Genomic DNA, 27,438 nt, shown 5'->3' with positions numbered 1-27,438 from the left:
GGCTACGAAGGTCCACTTGAGGACCATATTAGTGCTTTCAGAAATGGACAGTTAATAACAAATGGGTTGAGCCGTAGTTGCAATGCACTGAGAGACTAGTTTTGGTTGCTTGTTCTTTCCTTCCTTCTTCTTTCTTTCTCTTTTTGATTACTTTATATACAGTATAAAAGGTGGTGCAGTGGGTTCAACCGTTGAGCAGCTGAACTTGCTGACTGAAAGGTTGGCGGTTCAAATCCAGGGAGCGGGATGAGCTCCCACTGTTAGCCCCAACTTCTACCAACCTAAGAGTTTGAAAACATGCAAATGTGAGTAGATGAATAGATACCGCTTCGAAGGGAAGGTAACAGCGCTCCATGCAACCATATGACCTAGGAGGTCTCTACCCACAGGAATGGACCAAAATATGCAAATATGATATGACAGACAGTACATTTATTCAGTCCAGCTGCCTAAGTAATGTTATCTGTTATTAGAACATAAAATTCAGATTCTAAATAAAGTTTACTATCTCTTATACTTTTCATTGGTGCATTAATAGACTTACAGATACCAATTTTAACCTTATTGACATGGCACAAAACTTAGAAAATGTCATTCTTTGTACAGAAGTTCATTAACACATTATCTTTTGCAGTTATCAAGATGAAAACCAGAGGCTGCTTCCTTAAACTAAGTGCTCAACAGCATTAAATGCACCAAAATGGTTATAAGAAAAACGCAAACTTCTTGTGGGTAATGTAAGTTATCCAGAGGTTGAGTCTCAGACAGCAGAACTGTTAAGTGTTCTTAAAATTCAGATTATCTACATTTTATGCAATTCTGAGACTGATGTAGAACAAAACCATCTGGGTTGTTGTAGGTTTTTTGGGCTATATGGCCATGTTCTAGAAGCATTCTCTCCTCACGTTTCGCCTGCATCTATGGCAGGCATTCTCAGAGGTCGTGAGGTCTGCTGGAAACTAGGAAAATTGAGTTTATATATCTGTGGAAAGTCCAGGGTGGGAGACATTCCACAGATATATAAACCCAATTTTCCTAGTTTCCAGCAGACCTCACAACAGAGGAGAGAATGCCTCTAGAACATGGCCATATAGCCCAAAAAACCTGCAACCACCCAGTGATTCCGGCCATGCAAGCCTTCGACAATACAAAACCATCTATTTATTGTTCTCAAAATAGGAATCCTAATATTACCAAAACAAGGTCTGGCAGGGCGAATTGTTTCTTATCAGAGGCCCTCACAACTGGATCCATGCCATGAAGACTTTGACAAAGCAACAACAGAAAAAAAATGTATGCAAGGCCACAAAAAAAGGCCTATTGTACTATGATTTCTGTTTGGGAAAGCAGACCAAATATAAATCCATGTATATTTTAAGCAATTTGCGTGAGTAAACTTAATTTAACACCAGTGTCTTAAATAATAAACCTGCTTTTTCCATCAGTGCTACTACATTTAGTCTGCTTTCCATCTAGCAGCAAAAGGTTTAACCAAGTTACATTTCTTCTTGCAACTCCAAATATTTCAATCAAAATATATCTAATCAGATTTTAGTTTATATTAGTCATTAAAATATTCCAAATATTTTCTGTATATATATATATATATAATCTCTAAATCAGCAAACAAATAAATGAAGAACAGTATTTCACATGTGAACAAGTTGTCCTCAACACAGACACATATGAAAGAAAAAGAAAGGCAAGAATGGCATACAATTGCTATGCCACTATGTGATCTAGGTTTCACCGACTGTTTAATAATAAAAAAAGTTTGGTCTTTAAGAATTCCAGTTTGCATCTTGGCGAAAGAGCAGAGATGGGGGGGGGGGGGGTCTCTCTGAAGAAGGTGATTAATCTTAAGACGGTGGGATTCTTTTAGCTTGCAAGATGTAGCCTTTGGACTTGATGATTCCTCTACTCTTTACAATAACTGAGTATCGCAGAAGCCACAGCGGAGTCCATTCGTGCGCCCGGCAGTCTGGGAAGCTTTCCTGAAGAGTTCCTTGGAAACTTGCTTCACAAAGCAGTTCTAAAATTGTAAATATGAGGCAAGAACAGTGTTTTTAGGTTATTGTGTTTCAAAATAGTACATAATTTCCAGACCTGATGATACAAGCAGCATCACACACACACTTACACATTATTCCCAAATATTTGTCTGTAATCCTCTGCCTTTTAACAGATATGGGCAAGTTTGTTCAAAACTATGTTTAGTTCTGTGCTAAACCTACTAGTGCCAACAAAAAGGGAAGGATCTCAGGCCCCTTCTACACTGCTATATAAAATCCAGATTATCTGCTTTGAACTGGATTATATGGCAGTGTAGACACAGATAATTCAGTTGAAAGTGTATAAATCGGATCACCGTATATACTTGAGTATAAGCTGACCTGAATATAAACTGAGGTACCTAATTTTATCACAAGAAACTGGAAAATGTAGTGATGCGAGTATAAGCCGAGGGTGGGAAACACAGCGGCTATTGGTAAATTTCAAAATAAAAATAAATACCAATAAAACTACATTAATTGAGGCAGCAGTAGCTTAAATGTTTTTGAATATTTACATAAAACTGTAGTTTAAGATATGACTGTCCAACTCTGATTAAACCATTATTCTAACCTTCTTCAATGTAGATGTGCTTACCTATCCTTCCAGTAACAATAAAATAAATGTAATAATAATAATAGAGTAAAATAATAGAAATGTAATAATAACAGTAATAGTGAAATAATAAATGGAAAAATTATAAATGGAATAAAATAATAAATGTAATAGTAACAATAAGAGTAAAATAATAAATGTAACAATAATAAACAGAAAAATAAATGTAACAATAATAAAAATCGAGTAAAATAATGTAAATGTAATATAATAATAATAATAACAATAATAATAGAGTAAAATAATAAATGTAATGAAAATAATAACAGTAAAATAATAAAAAACATTGACTCAAGTATAAGACGGGGGGCTTTCTCAGCCTAAAAAAGGGCCGAAAAACTCAGCTTATACTTGAGTATATATGGTATCTGCTTAGAAAGTCTGGATTATATGGTAGTGTAGAAGGGGCCTCAATTGCAAGCACACTAACCAATGAGACCATTGGAAATGCATGATCAACTAACAAAAAGAACAAACGTTATAAACATAATTTCAAAATATAAAAAAGGAATTACATAGACTGTAGATTGTGTCTTCCTTATCCACAGTAAATACATTGCCTCACTGATTGTTTTTGTTATGTATTTGTGATTATCTCATTTGGTTCACAAATCTACAGGGTCAGCCTCTGCTCTTGCTCAAATTTGCCATTGTGGGAGCAAGCCTGGGGAAACAATGGCAAGTTGAATGCTGAGGCATTCAGAAAGCAATAAGCTAACAAAATATGACTTCTCTATTTGGTTTTTAAGGCAAATTGTGGCTTTTCCAATGCCACTGAAGCACCATACCAAATAAGGCAATAGTAGTGAAAACAGCTGCAATTTGCTCTTTAAACAAAAAGAAGTATGGGGAGGATACACTTCATTAACAAGTTATTCACACTCCCAGGTGGCTTCTGAGAGAACTAATCTGTTTATAAACAAGGTGTGTACTTTCCCCATGCCTTGCTTCAAATGTAAACTCGGGCCTTTTGTGCAGTTCCTTCAGTTAATAGCAGGAAAACCACAGAAAAGGAGCTGGGGCGTTACATTTGGCTGGCTTACTGACTAGCCCTGATTTAAAACATCCAGAATATATTATTTCTTTTTTCTTTTTAAACTATACAGAAAATACAAGCCTGGATAATACAGCCAACTCTTTTGTGATTTGTTTTATTTTTGCAAAGCAGTTCCTCGAGGTTTTGTTCTGGGGAATTGCTTTGTTTTACTTTTGCAAAGCAATTCTCCAGGGTTTTGATCTGGAAGAAAGGCTGGATTTAAATGCAATACAATACAATAGTTGTGTTTTTAACCTGACCTTTTGGATCATTATGAGTTAACAGCTGGATATCAAACTCTTTTGCAAACGCAGTCAGATCTGGTGGCATCACACAGCAGGAAGCAAGATTCACCTGATTACTGCTTGGCTTCACCTAAAAGAAATCAAATGAAGACCAACTTCAGATGCTATGGTGTTTTCCTTGAGCTGAATGATATTAAGTGATTTGATGCCCTCTATGGAAAACTGCTTCCCGATTTATGAAAACACAGAACAGGTTTCATGTATCAGACAAAGGGGCTCATATCTGCCCTACATGGTATGAAAATATCTACACATGTTGAGCATCCCTTATCTGAAATGGCTGAGGCCAGATGTGTTTTGGATTTCAGACTTTTTTCAGATTTCCCTATATATGTGTGTGTGTGTGTGTGTGTGTGTGTGTAAATAATATGGTATTTTAGAGATAAGACCCAAGTCTAAACACAAATTATATTTCAGATACACCTTATGTACATAGACGAAAGGTAATATAACTTATTTTACCAATCTAAATTTTAGTATTGTTGTTTATATCATGTTGCATTGTATTTTGCTTTTATTGAATTCGTATTATTATTATTATTATTACATGCAAGATCTGTATGCCGATTGTTTGTGTGGTGCTGTTGTCTCATATCGCTTTTGCCTCATCACACTAGAGAAAGGGTCCACTTGGAATTCGGTTTCTGCCTCCAGTGGAATTCTGGGGTTTGTAGTTTAGTAAGGCTGTTAAAGGCTCCTCACTGGACTACAGACCCCGGGGTTCTGCAGGAGGCAGGGGCCGGATTTGGAGTGGATTTTTTCTCGGGTGTGATGAGGCGGGGACGATATGAGATATGAGTATTGCATGGATGATTGGCCTATGGATCTTGCATATAATAATAATAATAAGAAGAAGAAGAAGAAGAAGAAGAAGAAGAAGCATGATTTGTGTAGCTTGCTGTCGACCTTTGCAGCCCAAAAGACAGTTGCATCTGTCAAGTAGGAAATTTAGGTACCGCTTATGTAGGGAGGCTAATTTAACTAATTTATGAGGCCACAAAAATCTCCAGCAAGCATGCAAAGAATGAGGAAGTACTTCATCAGTGTCACAAATGGACTTGGAGTGACAGTTCTCCTGGTGGCCAGAATACCCTCATGAAAAAGCTGGAATGTTAAATAGCCTCTGAATGTCTGTCTATATATGTTGTGTTTATGGCATTTAATGTTTGCCATGTATATGTACATTGTAATCCGCCCTGAGTCCCCTGTGGGGTGAGAAGGGAGGAATATAAATACTGCAAATAAATAAATAAAGAGAGGCAATATTTGTAGTAATTTTGTGCATGAAATAAATTTGTTTGAATTTCAGAATTCTGAATAAGGGATGCTTTAAAGTTACATGGGATTTTAAAAGTATATATAGCAGAGCAGACTAGCAGGAAAAAGGTAGCATTTTCAGATTATTTCAATTGAAGAGCTTGCCTCTTACCTGTGCCCACAAGAAGAGCTGCTCCAACAGTGCTTTATCTAAGTCAGAGGTCCCTATGGCAATAATCTGCTTGTTTTGAACCAAGTTTTCAAGCTCTGCCCAATAAGGCTGCAAATACTCTAAAGAAAGATTAATTCCGTCTTCTGTTGGAGGAGGAGCAATGATTACAGAATCTAGCTGGTCAACCCCAAGAGCAGAACATGCTGAAAAAGAGAAACAATACTTCCTGAGGTGAAGCAGAAAAGGGCATGAGTATACTTATCTCCAATTCACTTGTTCTATCGTTTGTATAAATGTTCAGCTCTCAGATCCCTTACAAAGCCTCAGAGATGCAATGATCAAGTAGAAAGATCTTTTAAATGACAAAGAGTCTTTATCAAATGAATTCAACAAAATAAGCTGAAGTAGGAAGAGGTAGAAGAGTTTTTAAATAGGTTCTAATATTCAACTGTACATCAAGGAAACTATATAAAAAGTTGGGTTGCTTTGAGTTTTCCGGGTTGTATGGACATGTTCCAGAAGCATTCTCTCCTGACGTTTTGCCCACATCTATGGCAAGCATCCTCAGAGGTTGTGAAGTCTGCTGGAAACTAGGCAATTGGGGTTTATATATCTGTGGAATGTCCAGGGTGGGAGAAAGAACTTGTGTCTGTTGGAGACAATGAGGGCCAGCTAACACCTCCCAACAAAGGATGCCTCCAAGCAGGAAGCAGCCATGCTTTGAAGCTGCAAAACATTTATCAAGCCGGCCATAACCTCTAAAATCAGGACAGTAAATAAAGAGGAAAACTCAGAAAAGAGAGGAATTCCAGACAGGAAACAATCAGGGCGATCTAATACCTCCCAACAAAGGATTCCCCCAGGCAGGAAGCAGCCAAACTTTGAAGCTGTAAGGCTATTGAATGCTAATCAAGGTGGCCAATTGCAACATTCACACTTGCCTCCAACAGACAAGAGTTCTTTCTCCCACCATGCATATTCCACATATAAACCCCACTTTCCTAGTTTCCAACAGACCTCACAACCTCTAAGGATGCCTGCAAAACATCAGGAGAGAATGTCTCTGGAACATGGCCACACAGCCGAGAAAATGAACAGCAACCCATTGATTCTGGCCGTGAAAGCCTTCGACAATCTATAAAAGGTTAGTTCTTGTGGGTTTTTTCGGGCTATATGGCCATGTTCTAGAGGCATTTCTCCTGACGTTTCGCCTGCATCTATGGCAGGCATCCTCAGAGGGTGAGGCTTTACCCTCTGAGGCTCACCCTCTGAGGATGCCTGCCATAGATGCAGGCGAAACGTCAGGAGAAATGCCTCTAGAACATGGCCATATAGCCCGAAAAAACCCACAAGAACTGAGTGATTCCGGCCATGAAAGCCTTCGACAATATATACACGGTTATTTTAAATTGAGTTAGCAAAAGGCACATGGTACTAAATGGCGCCAGTCTGACATATTCATGAATTCATTTTTATCTCCAAAACTAAATACTGCTCCCTTTTTACTCTGTACCCCAATATCACCTTCGGGCAACAGCATTGCTATAATAAACAAACATAAAAATACAATCTTTGCCTTATGTTTCTAAACTTGCTTGCAATGCAAGACCAGAGTTCATAAAATCTGGATTTCACTTAGGTGATAACTAGCTTATGTTTACTTTAGGGTTAAAGGTTTACTGTCTGCAAACCATGATGAAAAGATACAAAAGGTATTAGATAAAAATATTTTCTCATTGAAGAAAAAGAAAGCTCTCTTGCAGTATTAGAAAAGACTTGTTAATGAGAAGAAGCCAGTCAGGTGCAACATTTCAATCTTGAACTTACTCATGCTGACCGCTTCTCTGATCGATGAGGTGTTTGATCCAGCAATGAACAGTTTTGCTGAAAATGAAGAACTGGGTTTAATAAGGAAAAATGACAACTATTGCAATAACATACATTTCAAAGCCATTTGTTTTTAGCAAAAAAACTTAGAGCATAAGTGACTGTACTTATAATATCAATTATTGTATGACACAATCATTGACAGGTATTCTCTGATCCATTAGGGATTGTCTTATCAGGTCAGAGAAAATCCTTATTTGGAATCAGCAGACAGACTAGTTGATCAAGAAAGCTGGTTTGAGATTATTTGCCACATCTTATGAACAAGTCTATTTTGAACTCTTATGAGGAAAAGCATCATATACATTAAAACAATGGCTAAAGGTGTACACTGCAACAAGGTAAGCAACACACTCCTGCAGTCCCACCTAAATGTAAACATATAAAATGGTGAGTCGTGTTATTGGAAGCTTCCAGGAAGTTTAATTTAAAATGAAAGCACAATGCATCTCTGAGACCTTTTTAAAAGTATAATAAGATTTTTTTTTTAAATGGAATAGGACCACACCTGGCTTCAGTAGGGAAGATGAAGCCCATGATGGGTCCTGGTAGGGGGACAGAATCACCTCCCAACCCCTGAACCTCCCCATACCTGGACATCATCTCAAGCCTGCTTTTACCAATATGTATAGCACTGCAGGACATTGGAGGACATTGTATGTGGCAATGGAGGAGCCCAGAATCCATCTAACATGTCATTCTGTATCTGTCATCTAGGTATCCTTTTGCAACCTGGCTATGCTGGCAAGGAATTATAATTTATTTATTTATTTACTATATTTGTACACTGCTCTTCTCAGCCCTTAGTTACTGTTTAACAGTCCTGCTGGAAGGCACCCATCTGGGGGAGGCTACTCTTGAAGGTAGACATAAAAGCGATTGATCTCTGTTGTATTCCCTTTGGTTTGTGTCCACTTATGTCTTTTCATTTCCTTTCAGTTCTGTAACTAACATCAGACAATTTTTAAAAAATGGTATAACTTGCAGCTATGAGAGGATTATATCTATTATTGCTTGATACAGATATGTTAATGAATAATGCAGCTGCACTGATATATGCAAAATAATATTAAAAAGCAGATTCAGCAGCTAAAACATTTCCTGCATTTCCACATTATGCTACACCATGGTTCAGAGTTGTGAAGATGGCCATGCATGGAAATGCAACCAAAATGTAAAAAATGTTATTAAGGCATAGAAATTAATAAACCTGATAAGCACTTCATGAAAGAAGTATCCGGCTGTAAAAACTTGCATCTCTGAACTGTCCTGTTTTTTCATAAAAATAATAAAATAGGTTCCACTGGATATTGTCTCTTGCCCAGTTTCTGACTCATTTCATCATTCACACATCCTCAGAAGCTGATGACCATGCCTATTAGGATGGGTAACATATGGCCTTCTAGCTCAGTGGTTCTCAACCTGAGGGTCCCCAGATGTTTTTGCCTTTAACACGCAGAAAACCTAACAGCTGGTTGAGAGCCTCTGGTCTAGAAGTTCCTGGACTGCAACTTCTACCATCCTTTGCCAGCAGAGCCAACAATGAGGGATGATGGGAGCTGCAATCACAACTTATAGAAGACTACACAAGACTCTATCTCTTTGCTCTGTATCTAAGAAGCCTCCAAGCTTAGACAAGGTTGGCTCTCATAAGTTAAGTACCCCACTGAATTTACCTGAAACTTTCAGTTCTTCCCTTTCTTCAGAATTGATTTTTTCTATGGCCTGAGCAAGAGTGCAGTCAAGGACTTCTGGCATCTCCTGCAAATAAATAGGCGACAGTCAGGGGAGCTCAGTCCCTTCGAACATATTACATGCAGAGGAAATATAGAAGAGAGTCTTGAGCTTGACAAAAGTCACTTTTTCTCATTTCCAAAACTGAACAGTTATGCACCGGGACAGATATTCTGTGGTCTCTCAGTCCAAAACCGATACTCAGCAACAAGGATTTATTAACATCCCTCCACTGAAGACTATAATATTGGGCAGGGAAAAAACAGCAGACATAATAGAATCTTTGGAAATAGGTTATAAATGTATTTATTTTTTACATTATGTCTGCATTTATCCTCAAAGAAATGCGACTAAGAAATTACATGAAACATTTACAATATTATGCTTTTATTTTCTATTATAAAAACATATATGATAATTTTTAACAGACATGGGGATTAATCTGCATAAATTAATTCGCTCTGGGGGCCATGGGATTTTGGCACATTTATAAGGAAAGCTGTGAAGACCAAAAATCGAGATGGGGCATAGAGAGTGAAGAAAACATCCCAACCTTGAGAGAAAGGCAAGTTACAGATAAAATAAAGTATTTTAAAAATTGTTTTTATTTATTTGCATTAACAAAAAAAGTCCCTTCAAAGAAAAATGTTCTGCAGTGAAGGATCTTTCTCTGTACAGACCAGTAGAGGCAGTCCCTGAGTTACCAACATCCAAGTTACATCCAATTCCTAGTTACAAACTAGGGGTGAGACAACAGGAAGTGAGAGGAAATCTACGCTTTGGAATTTATACACTCTGACAGAGAAGGCCATAAACCTTGTGAAACTACAATTCCCAGGCTTCCTTCTCACTGAGTTGTAACAGTTAAAGTGGTGTCAAACTGCATTAACTCCACAGCGCTGGCATATCCCTTTTCAGAAGTAATGTCATTCCCTTAGGGTTCTGCTACATGAATGATTTAACTCAGTTCTAACAGCATCCCACACACTAAACAAGCATATACTTGGCTTCAGTAAATGAAATGAAAAAGACTTGTAAATTTGTCTTCCACTGCTGTCCTAGACTCTCAGACACTTTCCACACTGCCCCTATATTCCAGGATCTGATTCAAGGTTATCTTCTTATCCCAGATTATCTGGCAGTGGAGACTCAGATAATCCAGTTTAAAGCAAATAATCTGGGATCAGATCCAGGGCTATAGGGCAGTGTAGAAGGGGCTTCAGTGTGCATTGGTCTTTTTGCATCATAGAAATGGAATATGGAAATCTTCTGTCTTCTGTCTCCCTGACACGTTTCTATTCGCAGAAGCAATACTTGTCTTTTAAGGATCCAATTTAATTCAAGTAGGTAGCCAAACTGAACAGGAACCAACTCCTGGAACAAACATTTGGAAAGTCTCACTTTTATTCTTCTGCCAACAGAATGATTTCCATAAATGCAACCAGGAATGGAGCAATGCCACCCTCTTGTGCATCATCCAGCAAATGTTGGGAGGCTGCTGAGGAGAGGAACTGATGATGAACCCCACCCCGCCTCTTCTATTAGTAGGAGTGTGCCAGCTTGACACTGGATTTTAGCCTTTATTCTGTCCTTTAACAGAACCAACATTATTACCTGAAAATGGTGCATCTACACTATCGAATTAATGCAATTTGGCACCACTTTAATTGCTATGTGTCATACAGTGCTATGAAATCATGGGAGCTGTATTTTTACTAGGTCTTTAGCCTTCCACACATTCATAGAAAACATTCTGTTGATGGAAGAAGAATGCTGGGTTCTCAACAAACTAGAACCCCTAGCATTGAGGCAGGGCAGTTAAATTAGTGTCAAACTACGTACATTAATTGAGATTCACTTTTCAAGGCTGCGAAATCTTGTTTTTCTATTTTGATTAAATTAGGTGAAAATATGTACTTGGGAAATTGACAGAGCAGAATTCTGTGTTTAGTTACAATATGCTTTCTTTTTCCCTGATTTTGTTACTAGTTTAATTATAATACATGCCTCTGATTGCATCCTTAAAATTAAGAAGTACAAAGAAAATCGGTGTTTATGCACTAGGAATTTAAATAAATATTAAGTATTTAATATTCCTTTCTATCTTCATGAATGCTTCACGGACCATAGTGTTTTCAAAACTTCTGGCCTCACTAGCCTGCTTCATCCCACCATGCCAACTGGCATTATAAACAGTGTGCCTTTTATTTAAATTGTGTCATATTCCACAACTGAACTGTTGAGTTACATGTACCAGATTAGTTCCTGAACTAATCTGGCATGTCTATACAGGTCTGAAGAAGAAACTAAAGTGGAACAATTTCAATTGCAGCTGAACTTCATGGGGAATTGAACCCTCACAAAAAATGTAACAGTTTGACTGCCTGGATGGAGAAAATGCTAAATATTTCATTTCTGGAGAAACAATTTTGTCAAGGAAAAAAAGAAAGGTTCATTTACCTGGATGAGATCAGGGCTGATCTTTGAACTCCATTCATTTAAGGTTTTCTGAATGCATTCTCGCAGCTGCAAAACAAAATTTTTGTTATTTAGTAAGTATTTTTTATGCAACCGATGAATGAGAAGACTCAATATAATATCAGACATATATACAGATTATTGGTATGTCATGCTGTCTTTCACACTGCACAACTGAAGCAGTCTGATAACACTTTGAAGCCAAAGCTCCAATCTGTGGAATCCTGGATTTGCAGTTGGAGAGAGCTGTACCTATTTATATCTTACCATTCCTATTTACTTTTCTTTCCTCTTCTTTTGTCACTTAATCTGTATAATTGTACCCAACAGATCTAAAAACTTGGCTCTTCCGAGAGTGACCATTCAACCCATTTTGTTTGTTTTCATCCACAGTTGTCCTCATGATGCACTTTCCCCTGTCCTTAATAAAGACCAAACCCCACTGCTCCCCATTCTTGGGCTCCTCTCTCACAAATACACTTTTTATACACTTTTTATTCCTATCTCATCCATGGTTTTAACATTTTAGCTCGTGCATTTGGCCCACCCTTTGTGTTTGATTTTTATTATGTTATTTTGCACTGTTTATTTTATTCTGTTATTTTATGTATTTTGCTGTGATGTAATTTTTCTGTTGTTTTGTGTCTAACCTTGCCCTATTATTTTTGGACTTGGTCTCATTTTGGCCACCCCAAGTCCCCTTTGGGGAGATGGTGGTGGGGTATAAATGCTAATGATGATGATGATAATGATGATGACGATTATTATTATGCACCTAATCCCTTAATGATATCCGCCTTTCTCTGCAACACGACCCAAGGTGGCTTACAAACGGAATACAAACAATTAAAATCCTTCAATCAGGAGGACAAAATAGATAGACTTCAAGCATGCACGCTTGCTTTAAAAAAATAAGGAGGGACAAATTCATCAAAGTTCACAGTTTTTCGTCTTTTTTAAGAAACCCTGAAAATTAAGAGAAAGGACAACACCAAGAATGGAAAATAAGTGACCCTCTAGAGCAGTGGTTCTCAACCTATGGGTTCCCAGATGTTTTGGCCTTCCAACTTCCAGAAATCCTAACAGCTGGTAAACTGGCTGGGATTTCTGGGAGTTGTAGGCCAAAACACCTGGGGACCTATAGTTGAGAACCACTGCCCTAACATATCACACGCCTTGGTATAAGTACCATATTTTCCAATGTATAAGACGACTGGGCACATAAGACAACCCCAGTTACAATATAGAGTTTGGGATATACTTGCTGTAAAAGACTACCCCTCTTTCAATGCACACCAAATAAAAAATTAATAAACATCCCATTTGATTTCAATATGGTAATTTTCCTATAAACGTACCTCCTTCTCTGCCTCTCAGATCTTGCACATGTGCACCTGTGCTGCTTCACTGCAGTCCTCAGGAGCGAGATCTGAGAGGCAGAGAAGGAGGTACGGTAACAGGATACAATGGTGAGACGGGTGAAAGACGCATGTTTTTCTGGGCACAGCACCACTCTATCTCTTTTTTCCATACCCTGGGCATCCCGGACGCTTGCAGCTTGCTCCGCCCTTCACTTACACCTTCCCAGTGAGGTGCCTCTTCACCTCGTCATTGGGATCGTGTTAAGTCACTTCTTTCCATGAATCCCGGTGAGTGGATTATCTTCTATAGTACTTGTACAGCACCGCCCTTGGTGCTTTCATACGGTTGCCGCATACGGCGGGGATGCGGCCATGGCCATTTTTGAGCTCCCCCCCACCATATGCGACGACCGCAGATTCACAAGTTTCAGCACTCGCCTTATAAGATGACGTATAAGACGACCTCCGATTTTTGAGATTTTCCTGGGTTAAAAAGTAGTCTTATATGACAGAAAATACAGTACTTCAGAGGACAGGACCAGTAGAGGAGAGAAAGCACTTGTCTATTACCAGTATTACAGGAAGAATATACCAGTACTACTCACAGATCTTTTGAGTCCCAATATAAAAACTACTGGATTAGAGACAATGCCGTAGTTTGAAATGAAGAATACAGCCAGCAAGAAGAATAAAATAGAAACGGATGCCTCTGGCCATCATTCAACAAGGTGGGGCTGGCGGGATAAGTTCTCTGCTCGTCATGAGAATGGCAAAAAAGCTCCCTTCAGGGAAATAAGACATATGGGTTGGGCTCCTGATGTATTATATATTCATTACAAGTTTGAGCTGGAATTTGTGATCACAGACATATAGTGTCAAGTAATTGCTGCAACACTACAAGGAACAATAAATGCACATTTCAGATTCTATAGCTTCTGGAAGGTTTTGTACTCCGTTGCTTTCCTTCTACTGATATCAATCTAATATGCGGAGAAATGCAGGGGGAAGAAGCAAAGTATTGGACCGAGGGCAAGGAAAGTACACACCAACTTCTGTCTTTTTCAAATTTAAAAAATGCCCACTGTCTACTTAAACCACTCTATAAAGTCTATTTATGTCAAGCTTTCTCACAAATGTGATCATCCAGTTTGTCTTTCCTTCCTTTCCTTAGTTTGTAACATTATATTTGTGCAGGCTTGTGATTCAAATATATCAGTGTTTCTCAATCTTCCTAATGCCACGACCCCTTAATACAGTTCCTCAGGTTGTGGTGACCCCCAACCATAACATTATTTTCGTTGCAACTTCATAACTGTAATTTTGCTATTGTTGTGAATTGTTATGTAAATATCTGATATGCAGGGTGTATTTTCATTCACTGGACCAAGTTGGCACAAATACTCGATACGCCCAAATTCGAATATTGGTGGGATGGGAGTATTGATGTTGTCATTTGGGAATTGTAGCTGCTTGGATTTATAGTTCACCTACAATCAAAGAGCATTCTGAACTCCAACAATGATGGAATTGAACCATACTTGGCACACAGAATTCCCATGACTAGCAGAAAATACTGGAAGGGTCTGGTGGGCATTGACTTTGAGTTTGGGAGTTGTAGTTCACCTACATCCAGAGAACACTGTGGACTCAAACAATGATGGATGTGGACCAAACTTGGCATGAATACTTAATATGCCCAAATGTGAACACTGGTAGAGTTTGGGGAAAATAGACCTTGACATTTGGGAGTTGTAGTTGCTGGGATTTATAATTCACCTATAATCAAATAGCATTCTGAACCCCACAAATGAGAGAATTTGGACAAACTTCCCATACAGAACCCCCACAACCAACAGAAAATACTGTGTTTTCTGATGGTCTTTGGCAACTCCTCTGACACCCCTTCATCCTGACCCACAGGTTGAGAAACACTGAAATATATCCAATCAAATATATGTGAGGTAAAAAATATGGGGTACTTATGCATTAACGGGCAGAAGCATTTTTTATATTCTTTACAAGCGGTTCTCAACCTGTGGGTCCCCAGGTGTTTTGGCCTACAACTCCCAGCAACCCCAGCCAGTTTCTGAGCTGTTAGGATTTCTGGGAGTTGAAGGCCAAAACATCTGAGGACCCACAGGTTGAGAACCATTTGTCTGTACTGAAATGTGAGCCAAACTCCCTCTATCTTTCGGCAAAAAAATAGCAAATGTTAACACCTGCTGTGCTCACTGTAAAGAAATGACTATTTTGTTGTTGTTTTCACTAAACACAGGAGCCCAGTAAAACTCAGGCAAGCTGCTTCTAAGGAGCTGTCAAACCTAATTCGGTTACTACCCCAGAATGGTATGGAGCCTATAGTTTGCAGAACAATAGCTCTCAATCCTCACAAGCTCCTTCTCAACACGAAATGAGACAGCTGGCTCCACAGAGACTCAACCCCACCTTTGGAATAATGCTACAAGGAAGAAGCTTAATTATTCAATGGCTTCAATTAGTTAAGTCTTTTTTTCTGAGAAGTCGCCAATAAATTTTAATTGAAATACTCCCCCACAACCATAATGTTTTTATAGGCATGTGAGATGGCATCTACCTATTTTCTTCTCATAAATCAAGAATGGAGAAATGTGCATCCCTGCAGAAGTTGCTGAAACTTGGCCACAGTGCTTCTTGTTCTGGAAACTTCCCAGATAGACTTTTTCCAGATGCTCTATATGGGACCATCCTTGAAGACTACTGGGAAGCTGCAAGGAGTACAAATAGAGACTCTAGAGCAGGGCTTCTTCAACTTGTTCCATTTGCACTCCTTTCTGCCTGAGGAATATTTATGTGACCCCGGGTATATAAAATAGGTAGGAAAACAAGTGTTTGAAAAGCTTGCTATACAGGCTGACTTTCCTTTTAGTGAAGCACATCTGAAGCATTTTTGGCAGAGTCCACTGTAAACACCACATGTTGTTGTGAGCAGATTTGTGTAAATGAGTAGTGTTCAGAATTTTTTTATTTTTGCCAGTTTCTAAGGGGACCCCATTTGGGGGCAGGACCCACACTTGAAGAAGCAATGAACTAGACCATCACATAGGAACCAAAAACAGTTGAATGCCCTTCCCTTGTAGACCTGAATGGCTTTATTCAAGTGCCAGGACAAAAGATGGCTTTTCATCAAAGCCTTTTGAGTGTAGCCAGATCTGTACAGGTTTTAATTATGAATTGTTTAATGTCTTTCAGCATGTTTATATTATTCCTTAGTGTTATAAATTTATATTCCTCCAAACCGTATCATATCTTGAGATATCTCAAGATATGATACAGTTCGGAGGAATATAAATTTGGTATATGCTTTGCAGTAAAATAAATAAATGGTAAACTTTGTTGTTGTGTGCTTTCAAGTCACTTATGACTTATAGAGTGGCCTTATCATGGGGTTTCTTGGCAAGATTTGTTCATAAGTTGTTTGCTGTTACTTTTCCCTAAGACTGAGGCCCCTTTTACACTGCCATATAAAATGGCACTGTAGACTCATATAATCCACTTCAAAGCAGATGTCAATCATCCACTTTGATAATCTGGATTATATGGCAGTGTAGAAGGGCCCTGAGATAATGTGACTTTCTCAAGGTCACCCAATGATTGAATGTGAATTTGAACCTTGGTCTCCAGTCACAATTCAAAGCTCAAATTACTCGATAAACCACATTCCAATTATCTGCAATCCAAGGAGACTTGGAGGGCTGACTCCTGCTTCCTGCATACAAAAATGTTAAATGCACAATCTGGTTGGACACTTTTAAATAGGTTTTATTAGCATAAGAACATTTTTAACATGAAACACAGTTTTACTTATCTATTTCTACATGGCTACAAAAGCCACTCAGCATAGCACCACTAAAGATTTTATTGCCTTCTTGTAAGACCTGAGGGTGCAATACAATCCCATGCTACGATTACAATCAGGATGAAGCAAAGAGGTTTTGTTAATACATGTAAAACAAAGTGGAAGGTATTCCGGTTCTAAGGCTAGGCTAGAAGTGTGTTGAGAGAACAATGTTTGGGGAGGATATGCGGCAATAAAAAGATCCCGTGAATTAAACTTTAGCACTGCAAATTTTACCTTAAATAATGAAACATTCATGCCTTAAGGCATAACAGCCTCTCTAACTCCAGGATGTTTGCAGATGAGAATTCGTCAACTACTGGGGCTTCCTGCCTGCCTTCCATTCACAGGATTAAATGCTTCTTTCTTAGCTTCTGTTCTTACAGGCAACTCCTCTGCCTAACAGTGTTTCCCAACCTGTGGTCTGTGGACCACCAGTGGTCCACAAGAACAAAAATATGTTCTGCAGCCTCACCATTACTACACCGTTGCCTCAAAACCACGCTGCAATAAGAGCAACTGATCTCCCAAAACCTTCTTATAGTGTTGAGACAATGGGATGTTGGGAGGGGAGAGGCTGACAACCCATGAAAGTTTACCACATCAGCTCTAGATTATGAAATATGGTTTTCTGTGGACGAGCAGATGGCGACTACTGGATGGCATATGTTCTGTATCAGAAACTAGAGCTGATGTGGTCTATCCAATGCAGCTTTCCGGATCAGCACCACAAATAACAAAATCAAATCTAAAGTTGACCAAAAACTGATTCATAGCCCCTTTGGTACTAATGTTGAAGAGTAGACCCTGGTCAAGTGTTCCCTCGTCAAAAAAAGGTTGGGAACTACTGGCCTAACACAACGTGATTAACGCTGTCTGCATTTATGGAAGAATATCCTTACAAAATTCACTAATATTTCAATACAGTACAGCCCTCAGATCCATGGGGGATGTGTTCCCAAACTTTGCATTGATACAGATAAAAACAAACCCTATAGAAATTAAGAATTTCTGGCCCACAAATCCCACCGCGTTGTACTGGAGGGCCCAGAAAATACCTCGAGAGGACACATTTAGCCAGATGTGGATAAATGAAACTGCAAGCACTAGTTCAATGGATATGGAGATCATACTGCAATTTTAATTCACCATCCACTTGAGTTTAGACTACATCACACAACAAGTGTGCAACTATGAAATTGGCCATACATAAAGATCTACAACATGCATTACCAGTGAAACACAACAACAACAAGATACAAATTGATTCTTGCAAGTAAACAAACACCCAGTTTCAATTTCTGGAATATCTGAGAAGAGGTCCTGGGATTTTGGGGTGGAAGGGAAAAAACGGCATCAGATGGTCTTCAAGCTCTGTTTCCATGTACTTAGGAAGTTGAGCTCTATGGGATTCCAACACATGATGTAAGGACACTTCTGGTGGGACTCCATGACATTCCGTGTCCTAAGTGCATAGAAACGGAGACTGAAGACCATCTTCAGGAGTTGTGTATTATCCAACTCCAACCAGGAGAAACCAGGGAGAAAATGAGGAAACGCCCAGAAAGGACGTGGGATGGCTAGCCATCCTAGAAGACAGGGAAAGACAGGAGGGAACAGGATAGGACAGGTCCCTTTGTTTCCCCCCTCCTGCCTGATAAAGTCCAGAATAAAGCAATCCCAATATTGCCCCAAGATGGACAATTACAAACTTTGCCTTTGATTTTCTTTCAATTTCTGACTAGAGTAGACATGCTGAATCCATTCAATATATCAACAGGTTGATTCTCCATTCAACAGTTGACTGAATGGGTCTATTCTGGAATGCCAGCCTCTGGGTGATTTTTCAACCCCCAATCACAGACATTTTAGGCAAATCGAACAGATTTGGATGTTTCAATGTGAGGACAAAAAATAAAATGGGTTTGGGTGCATCATGTGGCTTCCAGTTTCATTACCCATGGTTTACAGCCAAACTTTACAATATAACCACATCTATTTGGATTAGCCAGACAATCTTCAAAGCTATTTCTCAGATTTCAGTACCATTGATCAACAAAGTCCAGCAGGTGACCAGGAATATAGGTCCATAATAACAATACTGCTACTACTAATACACCATCTGAGAATTTCCTATTGCAAATCCATAGGCTGGAACCATAAAAGTTGGTAGCTCAGCAGGTTAAACTGCTAGCTGCAGAAAACCTTGCTGTCTGGAACGTTGGCAGTTTGAAGCCACGGTTGGGGTGAGCTCCCGCTCTCAGCCCTAGCTTCTGCCTATCTAACAGTTCAAAAACATGTAATGCGAGTAGATCAATAGGTACTGCCTCATCAGTAAGATAAAAGATGCCCTGACCATGGCAGCAAAACACAACCAGGAGGGTCTACCTATGGACACTAGGATCCTCGGCATGGAAAATGGAATAACAGCACCCCCCTATGGCAGAGTTGAGAATCGCCCCCAAACGCCTGAGATGGAAAGGAAAACCTTTGCTTTTGTTTGTTTATTGTATGTCATTGTTCACTGTATTCCCCCTCGATGGATTGTCACCTTGTCGTGGTGAGGGGGCTTGCGTGTTCCAATGAACCTGCGGGTGCAACAACTGGACTCGTGCACTCCCAGGAGTGGCCGCAGGGGAAGTTCCAGACTAAACACAATCCAAAGACCCACAGACCTCAATGGAAGAGCAGGCGGAGGATAACATGGCACATGTTACAACGGCTGTGAAGGCAAATGAAGGCTACAATAGATTGAGAAGCCATAGTCGTTGTGTTAACCATACCACTAGATGGGACCTCACTCTGTGAAGATTGTGTTGACCGGCTGTTCACTGACCTCCACACATTAAAAAACGTCACACACAGGCGTCTTCCAAGGAAAACAAAAACAAACCAACAAAAGTCCCATAGCGATCAGCGAGTGGTGACTGGGGCAGGACTCTGAAATCTGGAAGCCCCTAGTCACAGACTGTCACATGGGCGGTGGATATGGACCTCAAGTTCTACCTCAAGTTCCAAGGCAGTTGAGTAGTTCGGCAGCTGTATCCATAACTGAACAGCCCTTTTGAGGATCCACTCTGCTCACCCCACACAGGGAGGGGGCTAGAAAAGGTGCCCTAAACATAGTCTGCCTCTCTTACCCCTGACTGGACTGCTGCATCCAGTGGGGTCACCACCCTGCGGCCAAAAAAGAAAAATGAACTTTGGAATATGGAACGTTTAGACACTGATGGACAGTCACCTACGTACCCACCGCCAGGACCCTGAACTTGGAGGACAATCTTACTCGGACAACGAGGGATCACCTAAGTAAGTAAGTAAGTAAGTTCACTGTATTGCATGTTTGCTTATATATGTGTATACTGTAATCCACTCTGAGTCCCCTCGGGAAGATAGAGTGAAATATAAATAAAGTGCATTATTATTATTCATTCTTATTAAAGTAGAATGTAGTGCTACAATTGTGTAGTGTTAATAACACCGTACCTGGCATGCCAGCCTCTGGGTGCCAGCCTCTGTGCAACACCTACAAATACATGAAACACTTCCGGCATGTGATGAAATGGACTTCAACCTTTTTGCCATTCTAAACGCGTTAATCTCTACCACAATACTTTGTTGATTTTGGTTCTGCATCCGCCTGGCATGGCAACCCTGCTGAGGACAAAGTTGTCAGCTTTACCAGCTTTCCTCATGATTGATAATTGCAAATTAGATTTTTTTTTCCTCCCCAGAAGGGAGAATTTCCTTGCAAACACATTTGCCTAGAAAATGTGATTGAGAAAAGATAAAGGAAATTCTAGTTCAAGTTGTTGCAAAAGCTAATTCATCTGACAGGAAACTCAACATAATTAGTATTCCTTTTAAAAAAATAGATCAGGGATTATATGTATGTATGTATGTATATATCCAATCACAATCCTTTTGTGGCTTCTGAAGAACTATTAAGACAGAATGAAAGCAATATGATCTGACAGCGCATAGTACACATGACAGATATTTTGACAAGACTATTGAGAGGAAATAAAGGAGATACAGCATGACAGTACAACACATTTCATGAGGTATGTTTTTGAATTGAGGGGCAACTCTTGGTGAAAATGTAGTCCCAAGGAAAGCTACCAAAGCCACTATCACTGATCCTGAACTAAAATGAACCAAGGCAGAAGTAAATCAATAACCAGATAAACTTCAATTCACCTCCAGCCTAATTCAGCAATAAATTGCTTTCTCTCCTGCCAGCCATTTCCTAAATATCCAGAATGGATTTTAGGACCAGTGTTTGGGATCTAGCCATTATCTCAGTGTTTATTGTTTTTTTTACCGGTGAATGCCACTACTTTTGTTTCAAAACAGGAAAAATGTCAGTGAAAAAGGAAGTCCGATGAAGTCAAACACTCCCAGCTCACCCAAAGCAGAGAGCTCTCCCTATTATTTGCTATGCAGATACCTCAACAGAACTGAGAAACAGGTTGAGCATCCCTTATCCAGAAATCTGAAATGCCCCCAAATCCCAAAGTGTCCACATGGGAGGCTGAGAGGCCCCTTTGCTTTCTGATGGTTACATGCACACAAACTTGGCTGCACACAGAACATTATTAGCGTGCATAAAACCACCTTCAGGCGATGTGTATAAAGTGCCAATGAACCGTAATTGCACTTCGTGTTTGGACTTGGGTCCCATCTCCATGACATCTCATTACGTATATGCAAATATTCTACAATAAGGAGGGGGGGGGCAAAAAACCTCATCCCAAACATTTCAAGTAAGAGATGTTTATCCTAAACTTATCCCCATAGTCAGTTTCCTGTGCTGGTCAATGACCGAAATAAATGATTTGATTTGAGGAGAGGGAAGAAACTCAAGGCTTTTCTACACTGCCACATAAAATCCGGATTATCTGATTATATGACAGTGTAGCCTCTGACCCCTTCTACACTGCCATTAATACACATTATCAAATCAGATAATCCACATTATCTACTTTGAACTGGATTATATGAGTCTGCATTGCCATATAATCTGGTTCAAATCAGATAATCTGGATTTTATATGGCAGTGTAGAAGGGGCCTCGTATAATCCAAAGCAGATAATGTGGTGCCAAACTGCATCAAGTTTACAATCTGGATGTATTCCAAATTTGATATGGCAGTGTAGATGGGGCCTTAGGGTCACAGAATCAGAGTGGGAAGAGACTTCTTGGGCCATCCAGTCCAACCCCCTGCCAAGAAGCAGGACTATACCTTGATATTCTGTCTTATATGGCTGTGTAGATTATCTGCCTTGATATTCTGGGTTATATGATTGTAATATAATCCAGAATATCAAAGCAGATTATCTACCATTGCTGCTTTGAACTGGATTATCTGAGTCCACGCTGCCATATAATCCGGTTCAATGTGGATTTTATACAGCTGTGTGGAAGGGGCCTGAGAGGAACAGAAGGGTTGCAGGCGGGCCACCTGCCCACTACAGGTTACTATTTAATTTCTCCCAGAATGGGCCCCAAGGTGGCTTCCAAAAGCAATAAATAACTTTACTATTTAAAAACAAACCTAGAAGTCATCTATATAAATAAAAATGTAATGTTCGTTTGTGGGATTAACATAACTCAAAAGCCACTGGACAAACTGCTGCCAAATTTGGCCACAAGACACCTACTAACCCAAGCAGTGACCATCACTCAAAAAAATGATTTTTTTTTCATTTGGGAGTTATAGTTGTTGGGATTTATAGTTCACCTACAATCAAAGATAATTCTGAACTCCACCAATGATGGAATTGAACCAAGCGTGGCACACAGGACTCCCATGACCAGCAGAAAACACTGGAAGGGTTTGGTAGGCATTGACCTTGAGTTTGGGAGTTGTGGTTCACCTACATCCAGAGAGCACTGTGGACTCAAGCAATGATGGATCTGGACCAAACTTGATACAAATATTCCATATGCCCAAATATGCACATAAATGGAGTTTGGGGGAAATAGACCTTGGCATTTGGGATTTGTAGTTACCGGGATTTATAATTCACCTACAATCAAAGAGCATTCTGAACCACACGAATGACAGAATTGGGGCAAACTTCCCACACAGAACCTCCACGACCAACAGAAAATACTAAAGGCCATTCAGTCCAACTCCCTTCATCAGGGCAAGAAAACATAATCAAAGCCCTCCTGACAAAGAGCCATCCAGCCATAGATAGATATGATTCACACACACAGAAATATAGTATCATAGATTTGAAAGATGGACGATGATATGTTGCATGTTCCAGAGTAGGCAAACCAGACACTCTCCACATCAACACTGACAGAGAAAGAAATACTGTTTACCCACAAGCATCAAGACATTGCATATATTAGAAACCAACACTTTCTCATTACTTTATTTTCCAGTTCACCAGGCTGGGCCACAGCAAAGCCTGGCAGGGGACGGCTAGTTGCATTTTAAAATCAATTGTAAAAGTACCAAAGCCCACCTCCCTACCCTCCACAAAACAATGCTAAACAACAATGGGAGTCATTTCATAATGCATTACAACTCCCCCCCCCCCCCATTCCCCAGACTCCTTCCTTCCATCCCACCTCCTCGCTGGGGGTGGCGGGGCACTTCTTCCGCAGGCGGCCCCAGTTCATCAGGTTGCCCGTCTGGAGGTTGAGGGTGCGGGCTCGGCCCAGCAGGACCCCTCCGCTGCCTCGCTCCGTGCCCATGGCTGCCTCTGCTGCCGGGATCTGCTGCTGCTGCGGGAAGGGAGGGAGGGAGGAGAGGAGGGAGGGAGGGAGGAGAGGAGGGCGGGAGGGCGGGCGCGCCTCCTGCGGAGAGGATGACTCAGCGGAATCCAAACTGCTTGGTCACTCTCCGCGGTCACGTGGCGCGGGGACAATCGGCAAGGCGGCGGGAAGGATCCCGCAGCAGGGGGCTCGCTCCAGGGCCTCGGCGCCACTGCGCATGCTCCGTCCAGCCAGGCGCAGGGCCTTTGGGACAGCCCTCTTCCTCTCTCCCTCTCTTACGGGGAAGGTTTTTGAGCAGCGCCCTCTGCTGCTTGTCCAGGGTGTTGCCGCTCCCGCCTAAAAGTCTCTCTTATTTATTTATCTATCGTGTCAGATGTGAATTGGGAATGCAATGCCAGAGATACAGCTTAATGATGTAACATTAGAAAATGTTGATCATTTCTGCTAACCTGGCAGCCACCTCTCCACCAAAGTCAACATCGACACCGAAATACAACACGGCCTGAGCTCTGCGAGTGCAGCATTTTTCCGAATGAAGCAAAGAGTGTTTGAGGACCGGGACATCCGTAGGGAGACCAAGGTGCTTGTTTATAAAGCTACTAGAAAACACAGTATTTTCTGTTGGTATGAGGGTTCTGTGTGGAAAGTTTGCCCCAATTCTGTCGTTGGTGGGATTCAGAATGCTCCTTGATTGTAGGGGAACTGTAAATCCCAGGAACTACAACTCCCAAATGTCAAGGTCTATTTCCCCCAAACTCCATCTGTGTTTATATTTGGGCATATTGAGTATTCGTGCCACGTTTGGTCCAGATCCATCATTGTTTGAGTCCACAGTGCTCTCTAGATGTAGGTGAACTACAACTCCAAAACTCAAGGTCAATGCCCACCAAACCCTTATAGTGTTTTTTGTTGGTCAGGGGGATCCTGTGTGCCAAGTTCGGTTCAATTCCATCATTGGTGGAGTTCAGAATGTTTTTTGATTGTAGGTGAACTATAAATCCCAGCAACTACAACTCCCAAATGACAAAATCATAATTTTTTGAGTGATGGTCACTCCTTGTGTTGTGAGATGTTTTGTTGCCAAATTTGGTGTGATTTCGTTCATTGGTTCTTTTGTTTTTAAGGTACTCATTATGCACAGAGCATATGTATGTATATATAAGATTGTCCTCCCAACCCTGCTATATGCCTGTGAGATGTGGACTGTCTACAGACATCACATGCAACTCCTGGAACGATTCTATCAGCGCTGCCTCCGGAAAATCCTTCAAATCTCTTGGGAAGACAAGCGGACAAACGTCAGCGTGCTGGAAGAAGCAAAGACCATCCGCATTGAAGTGATGGTCCTCCGCCATCAACTCCGCTGGACTGGCCACGTTGTCCGGATGCCCGACCACCATCTCCCAAAGCAGTTGCTCATGGAAAACAGAATGTTGGTGGGCAGGAAAAGAGATTTAGAGATGGGCTCAAACCCAACCTCAAAAACTCTGGCATAGACACTGAGAACTGGGAAGCCCTGGCCTCCAGTTGGAGGTAAGCTGTGACCAGCAGTGCTGTAGAATTTGAAGAGGCACAAATGGAGGGTGAAGGAGAGAAACGTGCTAAGAGGAAGGCGCGTCAAGCTAACCCCAACCGAGACCGTCTTCCACCTGGAAACCAATGCCCTCACTGCGGAAGAAGATGCAGTTCAAGAATAGGGCTCCACGGTCACCTACGGACCCACCGGCAGGACACCGAACTTGGAGGACCATCATCCTCAGACTACGAGGGATCGCCTAAGGAAGTAAGTAAGTAAGCAATTCGAATGTATCAAAAAGTGTGGCTTAATGTAAAATAAACCATGTGTTGTTCATGTTTGATCAGCCCATATACTGGCTTTTCAGAGAAATAAAATATTATAATAATAACAATAATAATAATAATAATAACTTTGGGTTGTTGTAGGTTTTTTCTGGCTATATGGCCATGTTCTAGAGGCATTATCTCCTGACGTTTCGCCTGCATCTATGGCAAGCATCCTCAGAGGTAGTGAGACCTCACTACCTCTGAGGATGCTTTCCATAGATGCAGGCGAAACGTCAGGAGATAATGCCTCTAGAACATGGCCATATAGCCAGAAAAAACCTACAACAACCCAGTGATTCTGGCCATGAAAACCTTTGACAATACAATAATAGCTTTATTTATATCCTGCCACCAGGACATCAGATCATGGAACAACAGACTGGTTCAAGATTGGGAAAGGCGTACGGCAGGGTTGTATCCTCTCACCCAACCTATTCAGCTTGTATGCAGAACACATCATGCGATGTGCGGAGCTTGACAAATCCAAGGCTGGGGTATAAATTGCTGGAAGAAACATTAACAACCTTAAATATGCAGATGATACCACTTTGATGGCCAAAAGCAAGGAGGAGCTGAGGAACTTCTCATCAAGGTGAAAGAAGAAAGCGCAAAAGCTGGGCTGCAGCTAAACATAAAAAAACTAAGGTTATGGCAACAAGAATGATTGACAACTGGGAAATAGAGGGAGAAAACGTGAAGGCAATCACAGACTTTGTATTTCTAGGTGCAAAGATTACTGCAGACGCAGACTGCAGCCAGGAAATCAAGAAACGCTTACTTTTTGGGAGGAGAGCAATGTCCAATCTCGATAAAATAGTGAAGAGTAGAGACGTCACCCTGGCAATGAAGATCCACATAGTTAAAGCAATGTCATCTACAGATGTGACAGCTGGACCATAAGGAAGGCTGAGTGAAGGAAGATAGATGCTTTTGAACTGTGGTGTTGGAGGAAAGTTCTGAGAGTGCCTTGGACCGCCAGAAGATCCAACCAGTCCATACTTCAAGAAATAAAGCCCGACTGCTCATCGGAGGGAAGAATAGTAGAGGCCAAGATGAAGTACTTTGGCCACATAATGAGAAAACAGGAAAGCTTAGAGAAGACAATGATGCTGGGGAAAATGGGAGGAAAAAGGAATAGGGGCCAACCAAGGGCAAGATGGATAGATGGCATCCTTGAAGTGACTGAATTGACCTTGAAGGAGCTGGGGGTGGTGACGGCCGACAGGGAGCTCTGGCGTGGGCTGGTCCATGAGGTCATGAAGAGTCGGAAACGACTGAACAAATGAACAACAACAACAAACCAGGGCATCTTACAAAGCACTCCAGGGTGCACATCATCATCTTCTATTTAAATAAAAATGTAATGTTTGTTTGTGGGATCAACATAACTCAAAAACCACTGGATGAATTGACACCAAATTTGGACACAATACACTTATCAGGCCAATGAGTGACCATCACCCATAAAAACACTGGAACACACAGCAGAAGAGACTTAAAAAGGAAAAAACAACAACTTTACAACGCATGTGCAAAACCACACATATATACACAAAAACACACATATATATATACATATACACAAATACACACACACATATACACACACAAAGCACATATACACAGGCCGGGCCACAGCAACACATAGCCGGGGACAGCTAGTCTATATAAATAAAAATGTAATGTTCATTTGTGGGATTAATATAACTCAAAAACCACTGGACATTGAGAGCATCCCGATCCATATATATTTCCTATTTCCTATTCCTGGACTGCAACTCCCAGCAATCCTCCAGATAGATAAGATAGATAGATTAGATAGAAATAGATAGTAGGTAGACAGATCAATCAGGAGGACTGCTGGGAGTTACAGTCCAAGAACAGGTAGAGAAGGAAGAAAGAAGAGAAAGAAAAAGGGAGGGGAAGGAAGGAAAGAGGTAGAGAAGGAAAGAAGGAAAGAGAGAAGGAGAGAAAGAGGGAGGGAAGACTGGCCACAGCAATGCATGGCGGGTATAGCTAGCATAACATATACTTAGAACACAGATATCTATATAACAGAATACATAGAAAATAGTGTGTTATTGTTA

General features: G+C 40.6%; 1 protein-coding gene across 1 annotated transcript; it reads right to left on the bottom strand.

The window, feature by feature from the left end:
• Window positions 1–412: 412 nt before the first annotated feature.
• GCLM (glutamate-cysteine ligase modifier subunit) lies at window positions 413–23,722 on the bottom strand. Its single transcript, XM_060773967.2, has 7 exons — window positions 23,360–23,722; window positions 11,519–11,584; window positions 9,001–9,085; window positions 7,265–7,321; window positions 5,438–5,640; window positions 3,964–4,078; window positions 413–2,032 (listed from the first exon to the last, which is right to left on the bottom strand). The coding sequence occupies exons 1-7, from the start codon at window positions 23,483–23,485 to the stop codon at window positions 1,860–1,862; spliced, it is 825 nt and encodes a 274-aa protein (XP_060629950.2). The 5' UTR covers window positions 23,486–23,722; the 3' UTR covers window positions 413–1,859.
• Window positions 23,723–27,438: the final 3,716 nt, after the last annotated feature.

The sequence above is a fragment of the Anolis sagrei genome, chromosome 4, assembly GCF_037176765.1.
Source record: "Anolis sagrei isolate rAnoSag1 chromosome 4, rAnoSag1.mat, whole genome shotgun sequence".
Taxonomy (NCBI): domain Eukaryota; kingdom Metazoa; phylum Chordata; class Lepidosauria; order Squamata; family Dactyloidae; genus Anolis; species Anolis sagrei.
The sequence above is the reverse complement of the archived record's forward strand: the minus strand, read 5'-3'. Positions and strand labels throughout refer to the sequence as shown.

Excerpts from the sequence above, each read along its gene's own strand:
- GCLM (XM_060773967.2), bottom strand. The coding sequence starts at position 23,485 with ATGGGCACGGAGCGAGGCAGCGGAGGGGTCCTGCTGGGCCGAGCCCGC. Across the intron at positions 9,086-11,518 it reads TCAGCCCTGATCTCATCCAG|GAGATGCCAGAAGTCCTTGA; the intron begins GTAAATGAACCT and ends ATTTATTTGCAG. Across the intron at positions 5,641-7,264 it reads CAGAGAAGCGGTCAGCATGA|CATGTTCTGCTCTTGGGGTT; the intron begins GTAAGTTCAAGA and ends TCTCTTTTTCAG.